General features: G+C 35.3%; 1 protein-coding gene across 5 annotated transcripts in view; it reads right to left on the bottom strand.

The window, feature by feature from the left end:
- LOC149805892 (long-chain-fatty-acid--CoA ligase 1-like) overlaps positions 1 to 13,061 on the bottom strand; it is a 149,830-nt gene that overhangs the window by 26,089 nt on the left and 110,680 nt on the right. For all 5 annotated transcript variants that reach the window (XM_089950650.1, XM_089950649.1, XM_089950648.1 and 2 more), the window contains exons 12-15: positions 12,794 to 12,928; positions 11,273 to 11,355; positions 8,905 to 9,055; positions 6,483 to 6,555 (exon numbers count right to left, since the gene is read on the bottom strand). In XM_089950650.1, coding sequence (XP_089806776.1) covers positions 6,483 to 6,555; positions 8,905 to 9,055; positions 11,273 to 11,355; positions 12,794 to 12,928 — 442 coding nt within the window. The remainder of the gene's footprint in view (positions 1 to 6,482; positions 6,556 to 8,904; positions 9,056 to 11,272; positions 11,356 to 12,793; positions 12,929 to 13,061) is intronic.

The following is a 13,061-nucleotide window of genomic DNA, read 5'->3' as shown; positions in this document are numbered from 1 at the left end:
TGCTTATAAGCCAAGTCCAATGGCAAACTGCACAGACCCAGATCTGCTGTAGCATAATGCACTGACCGATCTGAGTCTGTGCAGTCTGTTAGAAGTAATCAGTAGAACAAATGACATATATCCTGATCTACAGGCACATTATGTTAACCAAATTAGTATGATGGAAGATATAGAACTTGACAATGTTGACAAACCTGCAAACCCCATGTTCATTTCAGTCAGTTCAAGTTTTCAATGTTGTGGGACAAAAAATAGAGAGGCCCAAGTAGGAATGCAGAGATGCTGCCAGGATTTTATCTAAAGGTGGGAGCAACTCCCTTGTCAAAAATATAAACGAGGAGTAGAACAAAAATTGAGGGGAGGAGGAAATGGCAATAGTTTAATATTTACCTAACACTTAAATATCATCAATTTTCATGGGCAACCAATTTTCATAATATTCGTTGTTGCCCCCAACCATTAATTTAAATCCCCAACAAAAAATGAGCCACATAGGTTGATGACCTGCCCCTCCTCATTTTCTTACAGTGTTTAATTTCTAAAGATTAACACAGCTACTAGTATTTGATAAATCAAGGTCAATACTGTAATATGGTAATTAAATATTAGCTATTACATGTGTTTGTTTTATTTTTTATTTTAACCTTTGGAAACAAGAAGTATAAATGATTTTATATTCGATAAGGTATCCGATAGCTGTAATTTTACACTCACTGCCTTAAATCGATATGTGAGGTAAGTAAGGATAGAGAGAAAAAAGAGAAAAAGTATAAGGTATTCAAACAATAGTAATACTGAAAATAAAAGAAAAAATAATACAAAATAACAAATCGATCCTTCATTCGAGTACAACTGTTGTTGAAACATTTAAATCCTTCTGAAAGCACATTTCATTTTATCCATGCATTTTTAATCCAAAAGAACAACAATCCTGTAAAATACTATAACTATTTCTTGAAACACTATTATTAATGAAACACAATGTATATACACTAATTACAGCAGCGTATTAAAGCTCGCACTTCAAAGATTTTTGGACAAAGCCCCTGTATCAACATCATGTCAATCAAGTCTTAAGGCACTCAAATGCTTTGCAGGTAAATAATCCCCCAAGTTGCTGAATTAAACAAGTCCAGTTTTCTCAAAACCACTGATAATTAGGTCCGATCTTTCACTCATTGTCGTGTGAGCTACAATTATACATTTAGCATGAATTGGCTTGATTAATGTGGTTGCAAGGTTTACTAATACTGTGCACTGATCATCGCCAGGTTCATCTTCATTTTACGCAATGGTGTCATTATAACTGTTATACTCTCCTCGCTTTCTTTTCTGGGACAGTGACTGAAGCAGGGGTTCTACTGCATAATTAGCTGCCTGGTAAGCAAGCACCTGCATCATGTTCACAGCTTCTGATGGGTTAGGAAATCCAGGAACCGAGGGGGGGGGGTCTAAGTTGAATTTTACCACTCTTAAACCACTGTGTTAATGCCATTATCATCAGAAAGTACTGATGGTGCAACTTGATGGACAGTGGTTTAAGTAAGAGAACATTCATGTGTACTTTAATAACTGATTGTCCTAGTGTTGTTGGCTGCATCTGCTTCCTTTGATGTTAAGCACTCCAATAAAAACATGGCAAAAGTGATTAATCTTCACAGGTATTTTATTTGTGCTCACAGAGATGGAAGTACTGTTTTAGCATTGTTGACTGCATTGGCTTCGACTGACGTTATTCACTTGGTCAAAAACATGGTGTAAGTATTGAACTTGCCAGGTCTTTGATTTGTACTCATACGGGTGGTAGTATTGTTTTAAACATTAAAGCGACTGCTGTTTGTGTTGGCACAGTTTTATTCTTTTGTATTCTTTATTTTGGGTATTTGTAGATGTTAAATGATGAAATTAAATACAAATACCTACTTTTATGCAACTTTGACAAGCAAAAACTATGAATTTAGATAACCAAGAAAATGCCTTTTTTTAATACAGAACCATGAAAATTAGGTCCAATGAAAATAAATGATACTATAGTATCCATCTCTCTTTCTTCCTGTTTCACTCTGTCAGAGCCTTACTGAATGCAAAATGTTTAAAAGATGTTGCCTCTTGTTGTACAAGCAATAATCTGTTAATTGTTTCTCTGCTTAATCTGCTCCCGGTCTGTGTATGAATACTGTTCTGTACGGAGAACCCCCTTTCATAGTCTCCTGGTCTGTGTATGAATACTGTTCTGTACTGAGAACCCCCTTTTATAGTCTCCTGTCTGTGTATGAATACTGTTCTGTACTGAGAACCCCCTTTCATAGTCTCCCGGTCTGTGTATGGATACTGTTCTGTACTGAGAACCCCCTTTCATAGTCTCCTGTCTGTGTATGAATATTGTTCTGTACTGAGAACCCCCTTTCATAGTCTCCTGTTTGATGGGGCATAAACATAGCTAGCTTAGCCAGCTGGAACAAATTTGAAAACTGTTCTTTATGGTTGTTGTTTACAATTTTCCACAGCTCACAGGTATTGTCTTTTTGACACTTCTTCTCCAAAATAAGATTTTTCACTAATATAAACTCTGTCCAAGTTTAACTTTCATGATCCAGTGCTTTACTGACTCTGTTGCTATATTTGCTATCATTTCCATAATGCTGTATTAGGGTTTTAAGTCATACAATGCCATAGCATGCTTGCTCAGGCAGAGGTATTTTGATCAAATAAATGTTTAATTCTTAATCTCATTTATAAATTCTTATTTATTAAATTTATCTTAACCCTAATAGGGCTATATGGTTTTGTAGCACAAGATCCAGCTGGGCTAAACTGTTTGAGATAAAAAATAAAAATTGCACTCTTAAAATGTATTTTAATTCAGCTTGTTATATTCTGCCATTTCTACATTTAATTTCAAAATACCACCGTGCATGTGTGTTTGTGTGTGTGCAAGAGAAAGCCGCATGCTCTTTTTCTCCAAATATCAGCATGTGCAGTGGACTTGTATTCAACACCAATTTCAATTTCAAAATGAATCACTGGTATCTCCATTAATGCTTTGCCAGGTCTAATAATTTGATACAACTCAAATTTTTAAAAATAAAATTGCCTTCATCACTATCACCAGCCAATATTTGCAGAACAAAACCTTCATCTAAACATGAACCAGACTGCGAATCAGCCATCTGGGAATTTTTACTTCATTAATCATTGGTGGATCGATATCAAGTGACCATGCGAATAGCACCCTTGGAGTGTTGTCTGTCTCTGGGGTGTTTGGCATTGTCTACTGTGGCTGTGCAGGCCTATGCGTGAGTGACAATCCCTATTGCAGTTGGTGCAGACATACTGGTTAGTCTGAGCTGCTGGGGTTGCTGCCGCGCTCTTCTTTGTCTCATGCTTCTCAGCTGGCCTGTCCTCGCATCAGTGACTGCTATGCCCTTGCTTACCGTCAGTGTACAGGTGCCTAGGCCTTTGTTAGCACTTCCCAGCCATCAGGTGAAATGTCGCAAGCCTTCATGTCTCTCTTGCACATATCCTTGAAATGGAGTGAGGTACGGCCAACTCTACTGGTGCCAGTAGCCATCTGTCCATATATGATGTCCTTTGGCAGCCTCCCATCCTCCATGCGTCGGATGTGTCCCAGCCATCGAAGGCAGTGTTTGCTCAGCAGGGAGTACATGCTGGAGATACTTGCACACTGCAGGATCTCACTGTGTGGGATGTAGTCTTGCCAGCTGGTATTCAGGATGTATTTTAGGCACCATATATGGAAGGAGTTGATATGGCACTCTTGCCTCTTGCCTCATTTAGGTGCTCCAGGTCTCACTTCCATAAAGAAGGGTGCTGAGAACACAGGCCTGGTACACTTGGATCATGGTGTGCTCTGTCAGCACATTGTTTTCCCACACCCTCTTCATTAATCATGCCATGATGATGTTTGCCTTTCCAAGCCTTCTGTCAAGTTCCACATCAAGCGAGAGAGTGTTGCTAATGGTTGACCCCAGGTAAGTAAAGTTGTAGACTGTTTCCAGGGTGATGCCATTGAGGGGCAATGGTGGTATCTTGCATGCTGATGTTTGTCTTTTCCAGGCAGATGGTGAGCCCAAACTGCTTGCAGGCATCAGCGAAACGGTCTTCCAGTCTCTGGAGGGCATCCTCTGTGTGGGTCACAAGAGCCGCATCATCTGCAAAAAGCATCTCCCTTATGAACAATGACCTCACTTTGGTTTGTGAGCACAGTTGTGCCAGGCTGAACAGCCTCCCGTCAGACCTGGCGTGCAGATATACACCATCTGTGGATGAGCTGAAGGCATAGGACAGGAGCAGGGAGAAAAAGATCACGAAAAGGGTTGGTGCTAGCATGCAGCCCTGCTTCATGCCACTGTTGATTGGGAAGGAGTCTGAGGAGGATCCATCATACAGGACTGTTCCCCTCATATTGTCATGGAAAGAGATTATCATGCTGCAGACTTTTAGGGGGGCATTTGAACATGCAGTGACAATAAACATTACGTTCAACTAAAAAGTTTGTAAAGTATGCATAGACTTTATTTACCACTAGTACAGATGCACAAAATTTATTTCCAAACCCTATGCAGCTCAATGGCTTGTCGCCATCTCTCAACTTGACGTAATTCTTGGGAATTCTTTTTCCATTTCGCATGATGACAGCAATCATATATCCCACCATGAGACAAACTCAAATTGGCATGTGATGACCAATAAACAAAACTGTGTCCTTTCCAGCTTTTATTCACAAGAATCTGAATATTTATTTTATTTCTTCAGTGTTGGTTATTAACATTTTTTAAGAGGCTTATTTTCCCTTACGTCTTAAACATGCATCACTTGCTGGATGCCATTTTTAAAATATTCTAAAATCAATAGTTTGATCATGCAGATGCTTCACATGAACAAAAAGGTTGCAGTTTAAAGCATCTAAGGTACTGCTTTAAAGTTAGTCTGGTTCCCTGATAAATTTCAGTAATTCTAACATGAAACCTGGATCCAAATCAGACTCGGATGAACCACTTATCTGGATTTTTCAGCAACGATCATTTTCTCGTAGTTTTCACTTTTATGCCATAAGTCTGTATTTTAAGGGTAATTTTATAAGACTTATCGCACAATCGTGAGAGTTGACAGGTCTGGATTCATAAATGATCTGCTTACTTGGTCCTAATTATGTGGTTTTACTACTTGTTATTTTTCCCTAATTTAATCAACTATTTTTGTGTACCTTCAAATGTCAATGAGATGCATAAACATCCAAACTTTTCAGGTGCTTGTGTAGTGGTATATTTTCACTATCAAGAAGTGCATATAAAACAATAAGCATACATGACAGTCACTAAATTTAAAAAAATACAAATATGCTAATATACAAAAGTAGGATCCAGGGTGAGTCTTTCTTTGCAAGGACACTTGTGCATGATTAAAATGATCCACTGTTAATGTTCAGTGCTCCAGAAAAGCAGTGTATATTTCATCCAGTTAAAATGGTTAATTACCAAATTTTTTCTTCCAGTATCCATACCACATATACTAGCATTTTTTCCATTCAAAAGATCAATGTCTCTTTGAGTATATTTCTGTAAATATGAAACTAACTTACATGTCTGGTCTATTATTATTGTCTGGTGCCATTTACATTATTGATAAAATAAATTAAAAAAGCACATTTTTAGTATGCAAACAAGTACGGTAAACCAGTCTAGCTTCTATTACCACTATTGACAGGGTGTTTTTTTTAAAATTCATTTCTTGCATAAAATCTATGTTAAGTTAATACCAGAAAAACACAAAAAAAAATTGAGGAAAATGAGGGAGAAAGTCAGCAAAACCTGAAAGTCTATTGAAAAATTCAGTAATTTTTTTTCTTCTGCCAAATGACAACAAGAAATGTTATTTGTGGAGATAATCATTACCATGCTTGTAAGAATTACAAAGCATAGGCTGAGATGTATACATTGTACCAAATACAAAGTCAAAGATATTTGGTACAGAGGTACTCAGAAATGAGAGTGTCTCCAAGGATAATATGAATGAAAAGCAATTGATTTTGCTTCAGAACATTAAAAAAATCAGGCATATTTAAATTTTAAATAATTATCGTGAAAATTGAAGAATACCATTTTAGTTTAGTAAAAATCTAATTTCACTCAATTATCTGGGGCAATGTATGTAAATTCATCTGGTTTACAATTGATAATTTTACTATTTTCTCTAAGCCTTGTCCACTCTCAATACCATAGGAAAAACTTTCTGAAAAAATTGCTGCAGTGTTCATAAATTATCTTTTCTTGCTTTAGCACATGCTTGTAACATTTTCAGTGTAAGGTCTCTAAAGCTGGTCTTGCTATTCAATGAAATACAATCAGTCATACCAATTTACAGGTGGTCACCTGTTATTGGTCAATAGCCAATGAAATAAACAGGTTCAAAGTGTCATTGATTGTCATAATGTCATTAGTATTAAAAACATTAGAACTGACCTGTTGTGGCATCTCCTGGCACAGAAAAGGTGATCCCAGCAGTAGCCTCCGTCTGCCCGTACCCCTCCAAAATCTGCCATTATTAATATTATTATAACAGAAACACATCATAAACAAAACAATAATTCAACAATGTGTAATAGAAAATAATATTACACTATGTTAGTTAGGGCTCTTCTAAACAGAAATTATTTTTTTCATAGTAAACAAAATATTTTTGATGCAGTAAATCCTTTATAGACTTTGCACAGCTTTATGGCCAAGACCAAACTTCAAACCATTTTTAATCTGTGTGTAAGAAACTATATATTATAAAATGGTGTCAATAACAATCTTTGTTTTGATACACTGAAATATTTCAAGCAGGGGCAAGTGCTTAATCTATGTACTAAATCTGGAAGACCTTAATTTCCTGTGCGTACAATCATAATGGAGTATCAAGAAAACGGCTTCAAATTAGTGAAGAATACAATGAAATTTATTAATCTGCTTAAACTTTATTTCCTTAAAGCAACATAGAATGACTACTGACTTTTGCTTTTACATAGAAGATTTTAAAATAATACAATTTGTAGTTTGCATTAATGCAGGCATCAGTAGTAAACACTCAGAAATTTTTACAGTCCTATAAATATGTTACTATATGCTCTTTCAACTGATAACAATGTATCAAGATTTCATGGAATCTTTTATAGAATGACATGTAGACATGGAAAGAGTTATCAACTGTCTTGATTATGTCTTGATTATGCTCTTGAAAGTTTCTTTGAAACCTAATTAAGTGCTTACTCTGCAGCTAAGCTGAATTTATACTGTTGAGAATTTAAAGGTTCTCTGTCATGAAGACCCAAGCTAATTAACTGATTAATTGTATCAGATGAATACAATACATAAAAGGTGCATAGATCAGAGTAACATCCTTGTGTAGGAGTCAGCCTAATTTGTTGCTAAAATTGCACACTGGAGACAAGTTTTTGCTTTTGACTAATTTGTAAATTGTTCTTCAAAATTTGCAGTGATATTTTCCCAAATAACTTGCAAAATATAATGAAACATGTTCATTTTTAGTTTTCCTTTACTCTGGGTTGATCATTTTTTTCATTCCTGGTGCAGAGTTCTGTAACTGTGCAGCTGCCATGTGCTGACTGTTTTTATCAGTACAAACAATACAGCTGGGTAGTAATCAGTACATATACTATCAACCCAAAAAATTAAGGTGACATTTAAACAAATCCACTATCTTGAGGAACAAACCAGTGCAAAGTTGTTGACCAGTTCAACTCCTGTGATTTATAATGTATAATTTTAGCTATCAAGCTTTAGTGTTTGTTCATAATGGACACATTTTCTAACCTCTGAATCGGAAGCAACTCCACTTTACTGAAACTTAAAATTATTGGCAGTTGATGCATCTTTGGCCTTTTCCATCAATTCAGCAAAAAAACATCTTTACTGTCAAGTTGAGAATGAAACCTCAGATGTGTGTGTGTTTGTGTGTGTGTGTGATTTAGATTTTTAACGTAGCTTTAACAAATTTTCAGTCAAATCGCTACGATGTCTGCAGTGCGACAGTTTATAGTGATGTCTAGCACTGGGGCATCTTGCCGCAGACATGTAGCATGATGTCCCACCCAGTCACATTATCCTGACACCAGGCTGACCAGTCCTAACACTAACCTCTTAATGCTGAGCGCTAAGCGAGTCAGCTTTGATATGACTTGGCCGGGGATCGAACCCACAACCTCCTGCATCCGAGATGGAAGCTATAAACACTAGACCATCAGGCAGTCAACCTCAGATGTAATTCATTGCCATGGAGTATTATACTCTGTGCTACTTTCATTCATATCATCATACAATATGGCATCAGAAGGACAAGGTCACAATCGGAACAATCTCGGTCTTTATTGTTGTAACATATGTGGTACACCCTGTCAAAGGCAAATCACCAAAAACATCAAATTAATGTATTCCTACAATGTCTTCTGAGTTTATTTCAAGACATCATGGAAGTGGTTGAGTGATGTTCTGATAATAACAGATCTGAATGAAAACAACTAATTCTGGAATAGAATTTATGATTTTTACTGAAATTCATAAGGGAAAGAAGAAAAATCATAATGGTGTAAGTTACCCCTGAAAATCATGAGGCTTAAACCAATATTATAAGGGCAGGTAATTCTGCTTTATGACTTGTGAATATGGCCTCTTTGCACAGAAATTTCTGCATCTGCCATTGTCTGCTGTAAATCACATTTCTTGTTGAAATTTTAAATGCATCCACCTGCCAAGAATAATTAAACTAACTTTGCTAAGATATGTAGTTATTGTTTTTAATCTGGTGAAGAATTTTCTAAGCAAGCTTAAAGTATGTGTCCACTCAACCCTTTTGAGATGGACTTTTGAACCCCCACAAACCTACCATGCATCCAAATGCACATCTGCAAAAGCTGAGGACTCTGTCTTCGAGCGGGGCTGAACCAGTGATGACGCATCTGATGTTCCCTCCCAGCATCTTCTGGATCTTCCCAAATACAATCTTGTCCCATATGCTGTCCTTCCTTATTATACCTCTACAGAAAAAAGGGGGAGATAATCAGAGTTGTATAGGGCAACTGGTGGTAATAGCCTCATAGTTGTGAATTTGACAAAGCACAAATTTCATAGGTAAAGGGTATCAATATCACTGAAAATCAGCGTTTAGCACATAATCAGTAAGATAACAACAAAATGTTTGTGGTTATGACATCCCTTACAGAAAAGTTATAACTCTAAATTATGAAACCTGAACATACTAACTGAAATATCTTCTATAATATGTTAGTGTCCTTGTGTGTGATTTAACTGCGTAAATGTAAATGTACTTTGGTTTTTATGTGCTTGTATGACCACTGTATGTTTGGTTTTTATGTGCTTGTATGACCACTGTATGTTTGGTTTAGACTTCTTGTATAACCACTGTATGTTTGGTTTAGACTACTTGTGTAACCACTGTATGTTTGGTTTAGACTACTTGTGTAACCACTGTATGTTTGGTTTAGACTACTTGTATAACCAATGAATGTTTGGTTTTCATGTGCTTGTATAACCACTTATGTTTGGTTTAGACTACTTTTACTAGAGTTGGTACAAAAGTTCTGTAACTCTTACATTATTTTGTTCATTTATTATATATTTTAAAATGAGATAATGAAATATAACAATATGGGTAAAATTGATATTGCCATAGTGACGATAAAAGTGTTATCATGTTATCTAGAACTACTTCTTTTTCCAGTTAGAAAATATAACTGCCTTTATGTATCTTACTTTTCCATATTTAGACCTCATGTATTTTCTTCTTCTCCACCCCCCCCCCTCCATCAGAATGAAGAGATCCTAACTTATGCTAACACTGTACATTTATATTTTGGTTTGGTGTTCAATGGTACAGCTCCCAAAGTTGATTATTTAGTTCCAAGGCAATTGGAATAAAGTGCCTTACCCAAGGACACACCACAGTATCCAAAACTGCAAAACTGGGCTAATCCAATTGTATGATTCAAATCTGCACCCTTTCAGACACGAGTCCAGAAAACTAACCAATGATACATCATATTTTCTGCCCCCATTTGTCACTGCTAATGACATGAACAAGAGTGGATCGACCTATTCTATGCTCCAGGGTTGTACATTTATATAATGAATGAGGAGGTACCATTAGAGATGCCTACAAGCAAACACCAAACAATAACAAATAGGTCATACTTAAAACAGTTTTCCACAGGAATCATGTAATTCATCACTCACTGAACTACATGACCTATTTCTACTCCATATTCAATCTCACCTGTATCTGTTACACTTAATTGGATAAGCAAAATCTTAACAGGTAAACTGATGATTCTTGAGATATTCAGTTTAAAGATGTTACATTTTTAAGTTTGTAAGATCTGATTCCTCTGTAATGATGCTACCTCCTCCCAAAATGTTCAATGTATGTCTGTGCAAAATATGTGTTAACAATAATAAACATTATTTCATTTTTCAAATGAAAACTGTGACTGATGTGAGAAATACACAATCTGAAACATTACATGCATGCTATAAATTGTAAAAAGTATGTCATAAATTAACATAAAATTTAGGAACTTACTTTTCACTGATGTAGAAATAAACTGCACAAGCATAAAATGGAGAAAACATGTATGCAAGTAGACAGTTTCTAATTTGGAAAATATATAATAAGCTAAAAATCTAAGTTTACATTTTTTGTAGATATAATGAAATATTTCACTCATAAAGTGAAAACATTTTATATTTTTATCAGCGGTGCCACTCATCACAGTACAATGTTCTACTAAATTTGTGAAATGTTTTCTTATACCTACTTTCAAAATTTAGATTATGCAGAATGTTTTGAAAACTGCCAGCAGAGTGAAAGAACATGTTGAGAGAATCTACAGAGTGATAGAACATGTTGAGAGAATCTACAGAGTGATAGAACATGTTGAGAGAATCTACAGAGCAAAACCAGCAGGAAATAACTAAAGGTTTACGCTAAAACTTTTCGTGTATGTCTTTTAATACAAAATTTTTAAAAACAGTCTAATGGTATTTTTATAAAATCAAGTTGAGTTATACTCTCTCTCTGCGAAACAGAGACTTCTTAAAACAATTTTGTGTTCAGCAAGCTTATATGTCAATTTCTAATCATTTTTAAAAAACAATAGCCCTCAGACTGGTACTTTAGCTCAAATTTTTTATGACTTTGCTCAATATGTGTGACAAAAACATCTAACGTGTCGTACTGTTTGATCTCTCTTTCTTTGGCAGCCAAAGCCCAGTTGAGTAGCATGGATTTCAAAGAGCTGCCTTTAACACCTGCTAAAACCTGGAAATAAATAAATAAATAAATAAATAAATAAGTCTAATGATGCAACTGATGCTTCACAAGTCAACATGTACCCTGTAATTTCAACATGATCTTGGCACAAAAACTAACAATTTACAGTAAAGTAATTGCACAATTTTCAAGTTGGCCGTCAATGGGTGAGGTTCAGTTATGATCAGCTGGGCCTCAAGGTAGATTAGTTTTTAGCTAATTGTGTTACCCTCTTTAAATAAGGTCATTATTATTATTATTATTATTATTATTATTATACCCTGTAACGATTGTTTGAATGAAAATCCATGTCAAAATGTCCAACAGTTCTGGAAGAATGGTAACTGCAAGATTTTTCAAAACAGCTACCCTTAGAGAGATATGTAATGTGAAACTGACTCATATTTATTTAGGACCAACAGGATGAATTCGTATCTGCCAACTTTCTAGACAGTGGTAGGATTTTTTCAGACTTTATGTGAGGATTTATGGTTGCTAGGCTGGTAATCACAAGCTGTCTACATAAGTGACATCTTACAAAGAATAAAAATATACCTTATTAATACATTATTTGGTTCTAGTAGCATCTTTACATAGCTGTAAAATTAAGTGGTGAAGAAATAAGATGATAAATATTACTAAATTATTGATACTCTGAAATTAAACTGTTCTGACCTTTAAATAATGATGAATGATGTCACAATAAAATGTCTCTAAGAATGCAAATATTCCTTGTCTTTGTATTTTACTTTGCTGTTCATTATGACTACCATTCTATTAATAACACAATCATGCTGGTATTTTTATATTCTTATTCATTTTATTTCATTTAATTTGTAAAAGAGAAATGCTCAAATTATAGTATCAGATGTCAACTCTGGTTAATTTCTTTGATGTTCCTCTTTTCCAGATCAGCAATTTCAAACCGAGTTCTTGGTCATAATATGTAGTTACTTCCCCTGCAAATATCCAACTAGATGTGCTTTCAACAGCAGTTAATGTGCATTCCGTTCTGTACAATATGCAATAAAACCTATTAACTGCTTATCAATATCCTGCTGAAGGCATTAGTGCTTTCCCAAATGAAGAGTTCTTTTTTTAAAAGTAAACCACACAATTATATTTTAGTAGCACTTGATAAACAGCCCTCCAGTTATCATGGGTTGGATATTTGGAAATTTATGTTTTTCAAATCTTGATTTTGCCAGTGTATTTGGGAGCTTAAAATCATGTTTTCTTATGACTCAGTGTTACCTGGCAGATAATGTGAACAAGAATGTCATTTTTTATAACAAAGTTCGTAATGCTATTGGCAGAATGGAGCTGAAAAGACTCTGAAGATGGCCAATGTGGTAGCTGTACCAGGTAAAAATATTGTAAAGAATGTGTTTAAGAGAACTGTCTCATTAAAAATTTCATACAGTTTATATACTTTGTCATACTATACCTTGTCATACATTCTGTTGAGAAGTCTAGGTACTGTTGGAAAAACTGTTGGTTTAAGAGTCTGCAAGTCATCTGTCAAAAATTTTATATCTCCCTGGGAAAACCCTATTCTGGCTCCATGCATAAACAGCAAAACCTGTAAGAAAACATTAATTCTTTTGATGTACTATGATTGCACTTTTATTGACAGAGTACCAAATTTTGTATATTTCTTGGTTGCAACAAGCCACAAATTCAAAGACCATATGAATAATTGCTGAAAACAGCAC

Source organism: Sinohyriopsis cumingii, chromosome 2 (assembly GCF_028554795.1).
Source record: "Sinohyriopsis cumingii isolate HCF-2022 chromosome 2, ASM2855479v2, whole genome shotgun sequence".
Taxonomy (NCBI): domain Eukaryota; kingdom Metazoa; phylum Mollusca; class Bivalvia; order Unionida; family Unionidae; genus Sinohyriopsis; species Sinohyriopsis cumingii.
The sequence above is the reverse complement of the archived record's forward strand: the minus strand, read 5'-3'. Positions and strand labels throughout refer to the sequence as shown.